At 44.5% G+C, this 17,679-nt stretch overlaps 1 protein-coding gene across 1 annotated transcript in view; it reads left to right on the forward strand.

Moving 5' to 3' along the window:
* LOC139416518 (plexin A3) overlaps window positions 1–17,679 on the forward strand; it is a 136,237-nt gene that overhangs the window by 79,885 nt on the left and 38,673 nt on the right. Inside the window, exon 10 of the mRNA XM_071165217.1 lies at window positions 8,516–8,716. Within this exon, the coding sequence (XP_071021318.1) occupies window positions 8,516–8,716 (201 nt within the window). The remainder of the gene's footprint in view (window positions 1–8,515; window positions 8,717–17,679) is intronic.

Genomic DNA, 17,679 nt, shown 5'->3' on the forward strand with positions numbered 1-17,679 from the left:
TTGCCTCAGTCTACCGGTCTTTGTGGCACAAAGTGACTTGAATCCTTCTCTGTCATCAAGGGTTGTTTCCATGTCAGCTATGATATCATAACAGTTCTTTTTGTTCTTCTTTTTTTAAAAACATGATTGCTTTTCTATTAGTAATAAAATAAAATAAAAATCTATCCATAAATTGTAGAAGATGCTGGAGTCCAGAATAGCAAACTGCCAGTGTTCAATCCATATATTTCCCACGTTGAGTTTAGATGCTACTAGTTTGAGTTTGATTAGGAAGAATTAGGAGCCTGCCGTGTAGCTAGCGTTTAATTGGAGCAGCTCTCAGATGATTTGGAGGGTTGTGTTTTTTTCAAGGACTACAGCGAATGGAGACTGTAAATGGGATTAAGAGAGGAGAAATAGAAAAGGGAAAGAACAGTGGCTAAGCAATGGTGAAGGAGAAATGTATGCATATGTAAGCAGCAACAGCCCGATTTTTCTAGTCACTGCTTTCAGAGAGCGAGCGAGAGAGAGAGAGGGAGAGAGAGAGAGAGGGGGAGAGAGAGAGAGAGAGGGCGAGAGAGAGGGAGAGAGAGAGAGAGAGAGAGAGAGAGGGAGAGAGAGAGGGAGAAAGCGAGAGAAAAATTATACCTCACTACCATCTCTGGCTTTTAATGTTTCAACAGAGAAAAGTGCTTAGCTGTGTGATAACTGGGATATGCACAATAAGGTTAATGGAAACACTGTCAACAGGCTGTAAACTCCCGGGCTTTCTTAATGGGGTGCTAATCAGCATTAGGGAATGGCCCTGCTGGGGGAGAATATACAGCTGCCTCAGAGACTATACTGTTACTGTACTGTAGGCCTACCACCGAGGAGGGACTGCTCCTCTATTACATGGCTTATTGCATTAGCCTCACATGTATTACATGTCTTATAGCATAGCCAGCAGTGGCAGTCGTGAGGTTTAAGATGAGGGAGGACAAATATTTTGTTATGAGCATGGCTATTACAGCATATTGGATGACTGTCATTCATATTCCATTCACCCAGCTCAATGTAACATTGATAGGTTTAAGCTACTACATGAGACTCAGGTTTTCTCTTTACCCATCATGAGGTTACGTTTACAACGTTCAAGGTCGCGAGGAAAATTAAAGTAATCATGGTGACAGACAGTGACAGATTCTATACCGCCTTATACACTCTTGCCAACATCTAGCTGATCTAGGGTGTAATCATTAGTCCAACAGTTACAAACAAGAGTTTCCATTGGACAAATTCAGGTATGTTTATCCCCGTTTCATTCCGTTTACATGTGTTTAAGAAACGATTTTCAACACAATCGGCAGAATGAATACAACCCTGATCACATACAAGCAGCATGATATTTTTGCTTGTATAATTCCTTCTCGCATCTATATGCTCTCCTCCTCTCACATTTTCACTTCGCTTGCGGACTTCAGTGCAAAACACATCAGCTGTCACTGACCAGCTAAAAAAAACTTTCCAAGCCAAACTTTCATATCATATCCGCTAACCGCTACACACAGCTTACATCGTTGTCACCATATTAGCTAACGCCATAGTCAACATAGCTACGAGAATGAACTTGTTAGTAAACCCACTACAATCATGGAGTACAGTGTGCAGTCAGCAAGAAGTTTAGCAGTTACACCGGCTGGTCCCAATGGCAATACATTTATAAAACCAAAACCTTACCTTGACTTGGAAGAGTTCCAGTGTTGGATAGCCATAGCCAGCTAGCTAGCATAGCATCCCTCTCTGTTTCAGCCGGGTGTTTGAGTAGGCTAAACTAGCTAGCTGCATTCGCAACAAAATATACAGTGGCAAGAAAAAATCTGTGAACCCTTTGGAAATACCTGGATTTCTGCATAAATTGGTCATAAAATTTGATCTGATCTTCAACTAGGTCATAACAATATACAAACACAGTTTGCATGAACTAATAACACACAAGCAATTATACGTTTTCATGTCTTAATTGAACACACCGTGTAAATATTCACAGTGCAGGGTGGGAAAAGTATGTGAACCCTTGGATTTAATAACTGGTTGACCCTCCTTTGGCAGCAATAACCGCCAGGATAATAACCAGTTTACACATCATACAGAACCCAGCCAGGATAATAACCAGTTTACACATCATACAGAACCCAGCCAGGATAATAACCAGTTTACACATCATACAGAACCCAGCCAGGATAATAACCCGTTTAGACATCATACAGAACCCAGCCAGGATAATAACCCGTTTAGACATCATACAGAACCCAGCCAGGATAATAACCAGTATAGACATCATACAGAACCCAGCCAGGATAATAACCAGTTTAGACATCATACAGAACCCAGCCAGGATAATAACCAGTTTACACATCATACAGAACCCAGCCAGGATAATAACCAGTTTTGACATCATACAGAACCCAGCCAGGATAATAACCAGTTTTGACATCATACAGAACCCAGCCAGGATAATAACCAGTTTTGACATCATACAGAACCCAGCCAGGATAATAACCAGTTTACACATCATACAGAACCCAGCCAGGATAATAACCAGTTTTGACATCATACAGAACCCAGCCAGGATAATAACCAGTTTTGACATCATAGTTGCGGATCAGACCTGCATAACAGTCAGAAGGAATTTTGGACCATTCCTTTTTACAAAACTGTTCAGTTCAGCAATATTTTTGGGATGTCTGGTGTGAACTGCTCTCTTGAGGTCATGCCACAGCATCTCAATTAGGTTGAGGTTAGGACTGACTGGGCCACTCTGGGAAGGCGTATTTTCTTCTGTTGAAGCCATTCTGATTACCTAACATTCTCCTGCAAAATGTCTTGATAAACTTGGGAGTTAATTTTTGCGTCGATGATAGCGAGCTGTCCATGCCATGAGGCAGCAAAGCAGCCCCAAATCATGATGCTTCCTCCACCATACTTTACAGTTGGGATGAGGTTTTGTTGTTGGTGTGATGTGCCTTTTTTCTCCACACATAGTGTTGTGTGTTCTTTCCAAACAACTCAACTGTAGATTCATCTGTCCACAGAATATTTTGCCAGTAGCGCTGTGGAACATCCAGGTACAATTTTTCAAACTTCAGACTCCTAGGAAGAGTAGCAACAGTGCTGAACTTTCTCCATTTGTAGACAATTTGCCTTACCGTGGACTGATGAACATCAAGGCTTTTAGAGATACTTTTGTCAACAATTCTTAATCTTAGGTCTTCTGAAAACTATTTTGTTCAAGGCATGTTTCACATCAGGAAATGTTTTTTGTGAATAGCACAGTCAAATTTTGTAAGTGTTTTTTATAGGGCAAGGCAGCTCTAACCAACATCTCCAATCTCGTCTCATTGATTGGACGCCAGGTTAGCTGACTTCTGACTCCAATTAGCTAAGGGTTCTCATACTTTTTCCAACCTACACTGTGAATGTTTAAATGATGTATTCAATACAGGGATGCACCGATATGACATGTTTAGCCTATACCGATATCCAATATTTTCCTTGCCAAAAAAAACGATACCGATAACCAATATTTAAAATGTTTAGCTGCCTTTTAAGCATTCTAGTACAGTTAAATAGTTAACACACACACATGGACGCAGCGGTCTAAGGCACTGCATCTCAGTGGAGGAGGCATCACTACCTACAGTCCCTGGTTCGAATCCAGGCCGTATCACATCCCGCTGTGATTGAGAGTCCCATAGGGCTGCCCACAATTGGCCCAGCGTCACCCGGGCCGTCATTGTAAATAACAATTTGTTCTTAACTGGCTTGCCTAGTTAAATAAAGGTTACGCACACACCACACTGACCAAAAATGTATTTTGTTCGCATTTAGGTATGTCCCCATTACCAGTAAAACATCATCAAAACCTATTTCTTTCAATTACTTCCTGTGTGTAACGGCTTTCTTCTATTTCCTCCTCTGACGAGGAGGTGTAGCAAGGATCGGACCAAAATGCAGCGTGTAGATTGCGATCCATGTTTATTAAACTGAAGCAACACAAATCTAAATACAAACACTACAAAACAATAAACGTAACGAAAACCGAAACAGCCTAATACTGGTGCACATAAACACAGCACAAGGACATCAGGACACTAAGGACAATCACCCACGAAACACCCAAAGAGTATGGCTGCCTAAATATGGTTCCCAATCAGAGACAACGATAAACACCTGCCTCTGATTGAGAACCACTTCAGACAGCCATAGACTTCACTAGAACACCCCACTAAGCTACAATCCCAACACACCACATACAAAAACCCATGCCACACCCTGGCCTGACCAAATAAATGAAAATAAACACAAAATACTTTGACCAGGGCGTGACACTGTGCTGTTTCATTGTTCATTTGTTCAGTCGTTTCATTCTCAACCAGGATTTCTATGGAACACCGTTTGGGTCTTTGTGTGTCAAAAAAGATACACGTCAAATAACACTATTTGACGTGTCAAATAAACTTGTTGACCAATCAGGATCTGAATATGACTGCACGTCACATAATAATTTAACCCGCTCATACATTTTTTACATAATTATTACACATTGATTACAGTATCACTCGTATTTCATATGTCACCTACATTGATGTTCATAAAAAAAGCTAGCTAGCTCATGGATGCATAACACTGTTCTTCCCCAAAAACATAGCAAAATGCCATAATCTGTTTCAGTAGCTAGGTGTCATCATCTAAAAAAAAACTAATTTATAAGACAGTTCTTATTTGATTAATGGTGGTCGGACCCATCTATGAGAAGCTAGCCACAATAGTGGACTTTGCGGTTAGCCTTCAAAATCAAAGTATGCCAAAGGTGTCAACCTAGCTAATACTTACTCACAGGGATTCCTAAATCATTGCTAAGAATAATGAAATTGACTGTAGTTTCTACTGGTCATTGTTTTCAGGCTGATTGTATTGGTGCTAGCTAGGTGCCAAGCTAAAGCTAGCTATCCCAGGAGTTGCGGTCGAGCAAATTATGCTTTATTACCAACGCGGTATTGTAAACACATCGTTCATGGCCCCTGTTTGCTTGTTTGCAGACATTTTTCTACAGCTTTGACAGTGCTACTGTATATTTTTTGACACGCAAAGACCCAAACGGCGTTCCATAGTATGTATGTCGTGAATCTAATCGCAGTGGCGCTATTACTGTGTAACTCCGGGAGGGCAACATCTGAAAAATAGTGCATTTGGTAGTGTGTACCGGTGCTCGACCAGTCGGCGAAATCCAACATCACCCACGACAGAGAACGGTTGATTGTCAAGGGCAATGAATTCCATTATCTTGGCTTTAATGGATTTCGCCTTTGAGTTGTCTCGCTGAAATGTTCTTACTCTTTAAAATGACTGCTCGATCCACACAGCAGACATTGTGGGTTAGGTTAGGAATGCTGTGTTGCACGTGTAGCGCAACATTTTACGTGGCGTCATTACATCATGTACCTACGTTATATAGGTATCCACGGTAAGTTTGAAATCGGTTTTTAACATTGGTGTTAAACTAGATATCGAGCTGATACCGATGTTGGCACATTAGCTAATATCGGGCGATTCCGATATGTTCACTGATATATCGCGCATCCCTAATTCAATAAGGCAAGAAAAATGTAATAATTTGTGTGTTATTAGTTTAAACACACTATGTTGGTCTATTGTTGTGACAGATGAAGATCAGATCAAATCTGATGATCAATTTATACAGAAATCCAGGTAATTCCAAAGGGTTCACATACTTTTTCTTGCCACTGTAGCTTGCTCTCTCTCTCTCTCTCTCTCTCTCTCTCTCTCTCTCTCTCAAATACTTTTATTTGTTCAAAACTGTTCAACTATTGTCTTTCTCTCTCTTTGAGTCAACTACCCACCACAGTTTGTGCACCTCAGTGCTAGCTAGCTGTAGCTTATGCTTTCAGTACTAGATTAATTCTCTGATCCTTTGATTGGGTGGACAACATATCAGTTCATGCTGCAAGAGCTCTGATAGGTTGGAGGACGCCCCCCGAAATTGTCATAATTATTGTGTAAGTGTATGGAAGGGGGCCAGAACCATGAGCTGTACCCAGAGGACGGAAACTAGCTACCCTACAGAGTGCTGTTGAGGCAACTGTAGACCTTCATTGCAAAACAGTGTGTTCTAATCAATTATTTGGTGATGTGAAAATATTCAGTATAGTTTTATCTAAAAAGGAAAACTTTTTAAATATTTCACTATTTTATTTGTATGAAATTCACTGAAGAGGATGGGTCTCCCCTTCTTTGTCTTCCTGTCAGCCTATGAAAAGAGTCCCAATTCATCATGACAAACCTCACTTACCTGCCCTGGGCTTTTTAGAATGTCACACAAACGTTTCTGATAAACAAACCACTTATCCTGTGCTTGCTTCAGCCCTAATATGCAGCCGATTAAAGCTTGTTAATGCAATTTAGTAGACGGGAATGAAGGGGAAATAGTGGTGGCGTCTTGGGGTTACGCTTATATTCAATTCCGCTCAAACACAGACAAGAGGAATTCATAAAAATTCAAACTCCACTGAGATAAACCAGTAGAAATGCCTTATACATGACAGTGTTGCAGATACAGAGAACACCGTGTTACGACTTAGAGAAAGCTTAAAGTTTATTTTGAATGGCCAATAGAATGATACATTTAGGATTAAACACACTCTCGCTTTTCTGATAAAAGAAGCAGAAATAAGTACTTCCAAAGCAATGTAATAGTAGTTTGGGGTTTTATAATGTGTCCACTCAAATAATTGAGAAAAAGAAAACATTAAGTTCCATCGTGAGTCCTCGCCTAAAATATGTCACAGTTGTGACTGTACTACTCTGTTAGATGAACCATGTGTTTCTGTTGTGCCAACCTCTCAAAGTATCTTTGTGATGCTACTTTTACTCTGATGTAGGTAGCCATAAAATCCAATAAACAGGCTCTAAGTAACCAGATCCACTGTACCTACTGTATATGTCAGCCATTGACTAGAGCTCTCTACAAAGATAGTAGCTCTTAGGCCATCAGAGATGTGCTACTGCACACCATCGCCTGGTTGCTAGGATGTTTCTAGTCTCATTTCATCTCAGTCTCATCTCATTGTTCACCATGAATCCAGTCAAAATTGACAAATGTGGTCAAATGTATTTGGCTGTTACCAGGAAAAGTTTTGCTATTCACAAATGTTTTCACTCACATTACCTTTGATATATACATTTGTCATATTGGACATAATTTTGCATTTTTTCACAAACCAGGTGTTGAGGCTAGGTCCCTGATGACTCAATGTGGCATATGTGATATCAGTGGATCTATTTGGTGTTTTGAACGTCAATTTGCCAATTGACAAAGCAGGGTTGAGAAGCGATCTGAGCCATTCATCATTTCATCATTTCCAAAAGGCTAACCATCTCCAGTCTGAAGCCTTCTGTCCTCACTATGGAGATGGAGGTTATTCAATGGTGCTGCTGATAAATCGGATTCATATTGCAGGCAGAACCCTGCTAACACCACCACCTGTGCCCACCACCACCACCTCCCTGCAGGAAGTAAATCTTTCTCTTCATCCACAGAATATGAAAATGAGATTTATTGATGCACCAATATACAAACCTTTACAAATCGCTTGCCAGACGCAAGATTTATGGCTGTGTGAGCTGTGGAGTTGCATCATTGTTACCATGGTGTTGGCTGGTGCTCGGTGTATCTGTCCTGCAGACAGAGGCTTCTCTCCCTCCCCTCCGCCCCACCGCCTTCCTCGTCGCTTGCCGCCTCCACCTGCCCAGACAAGGCCTCTGATTTATCACCTCCAGTCTGGCAAATTGCTTTTACAGCCTCCTTGATTATTGTTCAGCGCTAAATGGATAACAGATTATTTCTAAAGATCCTTTAATACACAGGGGGTCTGAAGGGACATTAGCCTGCTGTGGCATCTCGGTTGGGGATGGGCACATCAGCAATTTTCTCGGATTGTAATCATTGCATCAATAGTGACTTTCCTGTGACTTCCGAGATCCTTTATGTGTTTTTTCCCGCCATGTCACTCGTAATCCCTTTAATAAATGCCTGGACCCTGACTGGGCTCTGGAGCTGTGCTCACCTCACTAGCACGCAGGCAGACATGCAGGACTAAGGAAGATATTAATTTCCCGCTTCATCAGTATGATTTGTGGCTCATAAAATCAGAGATGGATCCAACAGCTGTGTAATAGGGATTTTAACCTCCGTTTGCTTTGGTTTCAAACTATTCCACTTTTAATGGCCTCTGTGCAGATCTTTCACATCTGGTTGGCTGTACCACTGCTCTGTTGGGAAAGTAGAGCTGCTAATGGACATAACTCGCTGCTGCTCTCCGCTCAATAAACTGGAATCAATACATTTTCTTTAGGTATGGAGACCAAGTTTTAATGAATGATTATGTTTATTATTCAGTTCTGGCATCCCGTATTCTGATGAGTTTACAAAGAAAATGAGCTGTGTTCATTTGTAACTTTGTTTGTTGATTTTCAGGGCTGTCCCCAGATCCTGCCCACCAGTGACATCCTGGTACCTGCAGGGATCATTCGTCCAATCACGCTGCGAGCCCGGAACCTCCCTCAGCCTCAGTCTGGACAGAAGAACTATGAGTGTGTGTTCAACATCCAGGGCAAGATGCAACGCATCCCAGCTGTGCGCTTCAACAGCTCCTGTATCCAATGCCAGAACACCTCAGTGAGTACATGGCCTATAATTATGACTTACCCGCCCTGACAGCCTTATTTCCAGGCCCTGCAGAATGTTGTTATTTATACAGTATTCACTGTTAAAGATGATGTGAATTGTTGTTGGATTTGAGTTCTTGGTCCAGTTTAAAAACTATTTTTTCTTATACCGATCTTTTGAACTAGTTTTCCACAGGTATTTTACTAATGCGTGTATAAAGAAAGAGTATGCCTCCCCTCTCCCTCTCTTCCTCTCTGTCTCATGGAAATAATAGGCAGAAAAATCAAGGTGACTTTCCACTGAGTCACTGATCACAAAAAAACGTTATCCGCAAAATCAGCAAAGGCATCAATTCAGAGCATTAAACTTGTTTTCTCAATCCCAGTGAAAAATGTGGCATGTCAAAGAGCTGACATTGAGAGTATCCTCTCTACCCCTCTCTCTCTCTCTCTCTCTCTCTCTCTCTCTCTCTCTATTGCTCCTTAGAACCCTCTCTCTCTCTCTCTCTCTCTCTCTCTCTCTCTCTCTCTCTCTCTCTCTATTGCTCCTTAGAACCCTCTCTCTCTCTCTCTCCCTCTCTCTCTCTCTCTCTCTCTCTCTCTCTCTCTCTATTGCTCCGTAGAACCCTCTCTCTCTCCCTCTCTCTCTCCCTTTCTCTCCTACTCCCTCTGTCTCGTAGTAATGTTACAGACGGCTGCCTTCTGTGACCCATCTGGTTGTCACAGTAACCCCAGGGAATCTTGTAAAATAATTAGCCAGTCACAGGATGCGGGTCTTAATTTGGTTGGACAATGTGACCTAGGGAAAGGGAATGTGTTGTGGGTGGAGGTGCTGGAGCGTTCCTTGGGTAGGGTTTGACTAGCCCTCTGCCACGGAGTGTCTCCCCTCTAACCCCCTTAACCCCTGGAGGTCAAAGGTCAGGCTGTGGGCCACTGTCCTTTGACAAGACAATTGATGTCCCGTGGCAATTTAATAATGAGGATCACGTATCCAGCACACACACCCTTCCCCAGCGGGTCGGGTTAGGATTGATTGTTGTCCTTTCCCTGGCTGACACATGCTGTCTGGCACACTACGTTGTGAAGGCCTTCGGAAGGACCCTGCCGCGAAGAGCAACTGTTGTCCTTCCATCTGTTTCCACTCATTTCCTCCCCCTCATCGTTATGTCTTTCTCTGACCCCCGCCCCGCGTGCTGCGGCTATGCATTTAAAATGAAATTGAAAAGTAGTTTTGTGGTAGACAATTATTAAGTGAGTGCACAAAGGTTAGAGGATTGGGCATTGGGGTTTGGATTGTTCAAAGCATAAAGCTGCAGATGCTGTGTGAACAATGCAACAGCTCTATGAATATAGTGAGGAAATCAGCATTAAATAGATGGGTTCTAGTGTGTTAATCACTTCACCTGTGTAGGCCGTCATTGTAAATAAGAATTTGTTCTTAACTGACTTGCCTGGTTAAATAAAGGTTAAATAAATAAAAAAGTAAAAACCTAAAGGTAAACATTTGAGGCTGTTTACCACACACAAGGACAGGCTGAAACATTGAGTATACCACATTAAACTGTAAATGTTAGTCCTCCCTCACACTCCCCTGCTTCATATCAATCTGACAGAAAGAGAAACCACACTTTGAGATTGATATTCAGGCCCTGATGTTTTTTTACTACTCTCCCCCTCTCCCATTCTGACTGGTAGCTACTACCCGCTGTCTCTATCTCTTTCTTTCTCCCTCCCCCTCTCCCATTCTGACTGGTAGCAACTACCCGCTGTCTCTATCTCTTTCTTTCTCCCTCCCCCTCTCCCATTCTGACTGGTAGCTACTACCCGCTGTCTCTATCTCTTTCTTTCTCCCTCCCCCTCTCCCATTCTGACTGGTAGCTACTACCCGCTGTCTCTATCTCTTTCTCCCTCCCCCTCTCCCATTCTGACTGGTAGCTACTACCCGCTGTCTCTATCTCTTTCTCCCTCCCCCTCTCCCATTCTGACTGGTAGCTACTACCCGCTGTCTCTATCTCTTTCTTTCTCCCTCCCCCTCTCCCATTCTGACTGGTAGCTACTACCCGCTGTCTCTATCTCTTTCTTTCTCCCTCCCCCTCTCCCATTCTGACTGGTAGCTACTACCCGCTGTCTCTATCTCTTTCTTTCTCCCTCCCCCTCTCCCATTCTGACTGGTAGCTACTACCCGCTGTCTCTATCTCTTTCTTTCTCCCTCCCCCTCTCCCATTCTGACTGGTAGCTACTACCCGCTGTCTCTATCTCTTTCTTTCTCCCTCCCCCTCTCCCATTCTGACTGGTAGCTACTACCCGCTGTCTCTATCTCTTTCTTTCTCCCTCCCCCTCTCCCATTCTGACTGGTAGCTACTACCCGCTGTCTCTATCTCTTTCTTTCTCCCTCCCCCTCTCCCATTCTGACTGGTAGCTACTACCCGCTGTCTCTATCTCTTTCTTTCTCCCTCCCCCTCTCCCATTCTGACTGGTAGCTACTACCCGCTGTCTCTATCTCTTTCTTTCTCCCTCCCCCTCTCCCATTCTGACTGGTAGCTACTACCCGCTGTCTCTATCTCTTTCTTTCTCCCTCCCCCTCTCCCATTCTGACTGGTAGCTACTACCCGCTGTCTCTATCTCTTTCTTTCTCCCTCCCCCTCTCCCATTCTGACTGGTAGCAACTACCCGCTGTCTCTATCTCTTTCTCCCTACCCCTCTCCCATTCTGACTGGTAGCTACTACCCGCTGTCTCTATCTCTTTCTTTCCCCCTTCCCCCTCTCCTATTCTGACTGGTAGCTACTACCCGCTGTCTCTATCTCTTTCTTTCTCCCTCCCCCTCTCCCATTCTGACTGGTAGCTACTACCCGCTGTCTCTATCTCTTTCTTTCTCCCTCCCCCTCTCCCATTCTGACTGGTAGCTACTACCCGCTGTCTCTATCTCTTTCTTTCTCCCTCCCCCTCTCCCATTCTGACTGGTAGCTACTACCCGCTGTCTCTATCTCTTTCTTTCTCCCTCCCCCTCTCCCATTCTGACTGGTAGCAACTACCCGCTGTCTCTATCTCTTTCTTTCTCCCTCCCCCTCTCCCATTCTGACTGGTAGCTACTACCCGCTGTCTCTATCTCTTTCTTTCTCCCTCCCCCTCTCCCATTCTGACTGGTAGCTACTACCCGCTGTCTCTATCTCTTTCTTTCTCCCTCCCCCTCTCCCATTTTGACTGGTAGCTACTACCCGCTGTCTCTATCTCTTTCTTTCTCCCTCCCCCTCTCCCATTCTGACTGGTAGCAACTACCCGCTGTCTCTATCTCTTTCTTTCTCCCTCCCCCTCTCCCATTCTGACTGGTAGCTACTACCCGCTGTCTCTATCTCTTTCTTTCTCCCTCCCCCTCTCCCATTCTGACTGGTAGCTACTACCCGCTGTCTCTATCTCTTTCTTTCTCCCTCCCCCTCTCCCATTCTGACTGGTAGCAACTACCCGCTGTCTCTATCTCTTTCTTTCTCCCTCCCCCTCTCCCATTCTGACTGGTAGCTACTACCCGCTGTCTCTATCTCTTTCTTTCTCCCTCCCCCTCTCCCATTCTGACTGGTAGCAACTACCCGCTGTCTCTATCTCTTTCTTTCTCCCTCCCCCTCTCCCATTCTGATTGGTAGCTACTACCCGCTGTCTCTATCTCTTTCTTTCTCCCTCCCCCTCTCCCATTCTGACTGGTAGCTACTACCCGCTGTCTCTATTTCTTTCTTTCTCCCTCCCCCTCTCCCATTCTGACTGGTAGCTACTACCCGCTGTCTCTATCTCTTTCTTTCTCCCTCCCCCTCTCCCATTCTGACTGGTAGCTACTACCCGCTGTCTCTATCTCTTTCTTTCTCCCTCCCCCTCTCCCATTCTGACTGGTAGCTACTACCCGCTGTCTCTATCTCTTTCTTTCTCCCTTCCCCTCTCCCATTCTGACTGGTAGCTACTACCCGCTGTCTCTATCTCTTTCTTTCTCCCTCCCCCTCTCCCATTCTGACTGGTAGCTACTACCCGCTGTCTCTATCTCTTTCTCCCTCCCCCTCTCCCATTCTGACTGGTAGCTACTACCCGCTGTCTCTATCTCTTCTGACTGGTAGCTACTACCCGCTGTCTCCCTCCCCCTCTCCCATTCTGACTGGTAGCTACTACCCGCTGTCTCTATCTCTTTCTTTCTCCCTCCCCCTCTCCCATTCTGACTGGTAGCTACTACCCGCTGTCTCTATCTCTTTCTTTCTCCTTCCCCCTCTCCCATTCTGACTGGTAGCTACTACCCGCTGTCTCTATCTCTTTCTTTCTCCCTCCCCCTCTCCCATTCTGACTGGTAGCTACTACCCGCTGTCTCTATCTCTTTCTTTCTCCCTCCCCCTCTCCCATTCTGACTGGTAGCTACTACCCGCTGTCTCTATCTCTTTCTTTCTCCCTCCCCCTCTCCCATTCTGACTGGTAGCTACTACCCGCTGTCTCTATCTCTTTCTTTCTCCCTCCCCCTCTCCCATTCTGACTGGTAGCTACTACCCGCTGTCTCTATCTCTTTCTTTCTCCCTCCCCCTCTCCCATTCTGACTGGTAGCAACTACCCGCTGTCTCTATCTCTTTCTTTCTCCCTCCCCCTCTCCCATTCTGACTGGTAGCTACTACCCGCTGTCTCTATCTCTTTCTTTCTCCCTCCCCCTCTCCCATTCTGACTGGTAGCTAATACCCGCTGTCTCTATCTCTTTCTTTCTCCCTCCCCCTCTCCCATTCTGACTGGTAGCTACTACCCGCTGTCTCTATCTCTTTCTTTCTCCCTCCCCCTCTCCCATTCTGACTGGTAGCTACTACCCGCTGTCTCTATCTCTTTCTTTCTCCCTCCCCCTCTCCCATTCTGACTGGTAGCTACTACCCGCTGTCTCTATCTCTTTCTTTCTCCCTTCCCCTCTCCCATTCTGACTGGTAGCTACTACCCGCTGTCTCTATCTCTTTCTTTCTCCCTCCCCCTCTCCCATTCTGACTGGTAGCTATTACCCGCTGTCTCTATCTCTTTCTCCCTCCCCCTCTCCCATTCTGACTGGTAGCTACTACCCGCTGTCTCTATCTCTTTCTTTCTCCCTCCCCCTCTCCCATTCTGACTGGTAGCTACTACCCGCTGTCTCTATCTCTTTCTTTCTCCCTCCCCCTCCCCCATTCTGACTGGTAGCTACTACCCGCTGTCTCTATCTCTTTCTTTCTCCCTCCCCCTCCCATTCTGACTGGTAGCTACTACCCGCTGTTTCTATCTCTTTCTTTCTCCCTCCCCCTCTCCCATTCTGACTGGTAGCTACTACCCGCTGTCTCTATCTCTTTCTTTCTCCCTCCCCCTCTCCCATTCTGACTGGTAACTACTACCCGCTGTCTCTATCTCTTTCTTTCTCCCTCCCCCTCTCCCATTCTGACTGGTAGCTACTACCCGCTGTCTCTATCTCTTTCTTTCGCCCTCCCCCTCTCCCATTCTGACTGGTAGCTACTACCCGCTGTCTCTCTCTTTCTTTCTCCCTCCCCCTCCCCCATTCTGACTGGTAGCTACTACCTGCTGTCTCTATCTCTTTCTTTCTCCCTCCCACTCTCCCCCTCTCTCTGTTTGGAGGGGATTTTTAGATGAATTGATAGTGTGATTACCTGTGACACAGTGGGCTGGGGCCACATCATCCCTTCTTCTCTGTCTCTGCCCCTATCTGATGGATCTCCCCTGAATCGTAATCTAGCCATAGTGAAGACATGCCACAGATTACACTCAGTTCCTGGGGTGTGTGCTGTCCTCCCTCCCCTCACACTCAACGGCTATCAATCAGTATGGCCGTCAAGACGATTGGCTGTCAAGACTGCTGCAGCCAGGTGACTTTGAGGCCATGGGGTCCATGCTAATGCAATTGTGAGTGGCCTCAGATGGGCAATGCTGAATCAATCAATTTCATCTGCTGTTTAGTCTCCCCCTCACTGAGAACTATCAGGTATCAGTCAGCACTTTTGCTTTGATGGGAGGCCACTGAGGTGGGGGTTAGTTAGGTTAAACATGCTGCTGGACATGTTCACCAGCTGTGACAGTATGTTTTACCAGACAGGGCAACTTCAACTTCTAGTGTAGTTGAATGTTGCAGTTGGATGTGATTTCACTGTCAGGTCTTGCTTTAAAACTGTTACTGTAGGTAGAGTAATGCGGAGATTGAGTGACTCAGCTGTAGCCTTGGCCCTAGCCTGGGTACCCGTCTGCTTAGTTAACATTTCACTCCTTGTATTCCGTGTCATTGTTTGGCATGACGATTCCATAAGGAGTTGACAGGAGAGCAGAAACAGACTGGCGCCCAGGCTACTTTGGCCCTGCTTGATGATGTAAATGTTCTCAGGGGGGAACTAACAGAGATATAACTCTGATTTGATTTGATTCATCCTATGGGAACTAAATACACAGCCAGGCCCCTCATATTACCCCATCACTGCCTCATAATTGTCCTCTTATCAGCACTCTTATCCCTGTGACGATCTTCTCTTCTAATGAGAGCCCCTTCCTGGCCCTCCCTGGGAGAAAGGGGTCGTTCTAGTGGACCAACAAGCCTCCCTCCCGTCTACCTCACTTCTCTGCTGTTTCCCGCCGCCTGGCCTTTCTCACTCTAACAATGCTCTCTCTGTATGTACACCCTTATCTCCATTTAGAGCCAGCTGGTTTGTCCTGGTAAATACATTTTAAAAGTCCACTATACAGTACATAGAGATGTCATTCACCAGAGAAACTAGCCCTGAGGCTCGTGTGTCCATGTTGGTGTGCGTGTGTTTCCAGGACTGTTGTATGTGAATTTGACCCGTGATGTGCAGTTCAGCATGTGAAAGATGCATCTGCCACAGATCTTGAGTAGCCCTGTGTAAGTGATGCAGACAGATAACAACAGTTTGCCCTCAGACAGACAGACCAGTGAACAGACCAGAGCAACACACGTGTCTGACAGCACATCCTGCATAAATACAACACAAGGTTGTGCCCTTGCCTCTGCCCACATAAAACTTGAAGTCAAATACATGCCATCCTCTTTCCATGCTCCACCTCTTCCGTCTCTCTGCCTCTACTTTGGCATTTCCATTCATTCATTTTCTCCAGCTAAATAGAATAGATACCGTTACGCTGTTGTACTGGCTTCCTGCTGGCGTTGCTGGATACATGTCATTAAACATTTTACTGCAGCAGGTGCATCCTGCATCCAAACAGAAATGCATGACCTTTTTTTGTAAGGTACATATGCATAAAGATTAGACAACACGGTGTGATAATTCATGCTGATCCACATCAATCCATCAATCACATTCCCCAACTGTGGGATTTCCTTCAGAAATGTGATTTGGTATCACGTCAAAAGGCGTAGATGTACTGTAATTCAGCTCAAACACAGGCCTGCTTGTTTCTTTCTTTTATCTGTCTCCCCGCTTGATTTGTACTGCAGACAATGTGCTGCCACAGCCGGAGTAAATCAGTATGATACACCCCCCACACATATACACACGGCCTTTCAAGTAAATGATAAGTAGGGTCTTTGCCGTTGAAACTCAATAAGCATTTGCTTTGATAATGTAAAGGGTTTTTGTGCCTTTTTGTTTGACAGCATGCTTTACGTTGCAGATTACACATGGCACACATGTAAACCTTTGATAGGCTGAATCGGCATACATGGGACTTTTCATCTTTTGTATCAAGATGAGAGGAAATCCAAATGAATCCCATGGACGTAAGTGTTGCTAAGCGCTGCTGACCCCTTAGCGACAGGCATTGGCGGTGTTACCCAGGAAACGTACAGTAAAGCCTTTTGCACAATGACCAAGTTCTGAACTACCCTTTTGATGGAAAGTGCTCTCACAAAGAACACCATTATTCCCGAACGATGGTGGCAAAGCTTTTTTGAATAAAAACACTTACATGTTCTTTTTTTCCAGGCTTTCTGAACCGGCATGCCCTCATTATTCTATTATTCTCATCAAGTGTCCAATCAGACTATCAACGTCTTTGGTGCTTCTAAGTGGAAGGTATGGAAATGACCTGCCCTTCTCTTGACACCAAAGGCCCCACTAATGGAAAAGATGTAGCATGGAACAATCTACATGTTAGTGATACTGTGGATATGTCACCTCATGGTCAATGTAAACATGCTTCCATGCACACTAAGTAGTAGGATATGATATATTGTACACTGCATGCATATATTTTCATGTAGGTTTATCTTACACCTGCTCGTTGTATTTACCATAGAAAATGGCAGTCTAATGCTATGGTATTTATCCTTTCCATTTTGATTGTTGCATATTGCACCTCTGTCAGTCTCTGAGGTTGGATATACTGGATTGTGCCTGTGAGGCTCTGTAGCAGGTGGGTTCTGGTGGAATAAATTGTCCACTAAACGAGGTGATCAATCAATAGCATGAATTATGAGCCTGTTTCATCATGTCTGTGTTTCATCCTGTTTTTCTTGGCACTAGCAATGGAAGGGGAGAGAGCCTCAGCTGTATTCCCCTAACTGAGAAATCAGGGCATTCGTTACCCCTGCTCTGACATTTTTTTTTTAGATTCCCAAAGTCATCTACAAAGAATGCTTTGGTGTCATGTGAAAAGTATGCTTTGGTTTTCTTGTGTTAAAGCACTTACCACAAATATGATGACACAAGTTCAAGCATGGCCTCAACATGCAAGTCATATATTCTGTGTTTATGGAGTGAGCTCTGAACCAGGCACAATTATTCACGGGCAATAAGACCACTCCATATTACCCTGTCTGTTTCTTTAACCAAAACCTTGTGACCTTAAATCTGTCACCGTGACAAAGTACACATTTTTTCCTAGTGCAGTAATCATAATGATGAAAGTTTGGTTTGCAGAAAATATAATTTATGTTCACTAATATGGACTCCCTATTAATTACTGTGTATGTTTATGAAGGAAAAAATGCCCTTTTTCAAAGGTAATTTTGCTGGTCGGTCGAAATT

Source organism: Oncorhynchus clarkii, chromosome 9 (genome assembly GCF_045791955.1).
Source record: "Oncorhynchus clarkii lewisi isolate Uvic-CL-2024 chromosome 9, UVic_Ocla_1.0, whole genome shotgun sequence".
Taxonomy (NCBI): domain Eukaryota; kingdom Metazoa; phylum Chordata; class Actinopteri; order Salmoniformes; family Salmonidae; genus Oncorhynchus; species Oncorhynchus clarkii.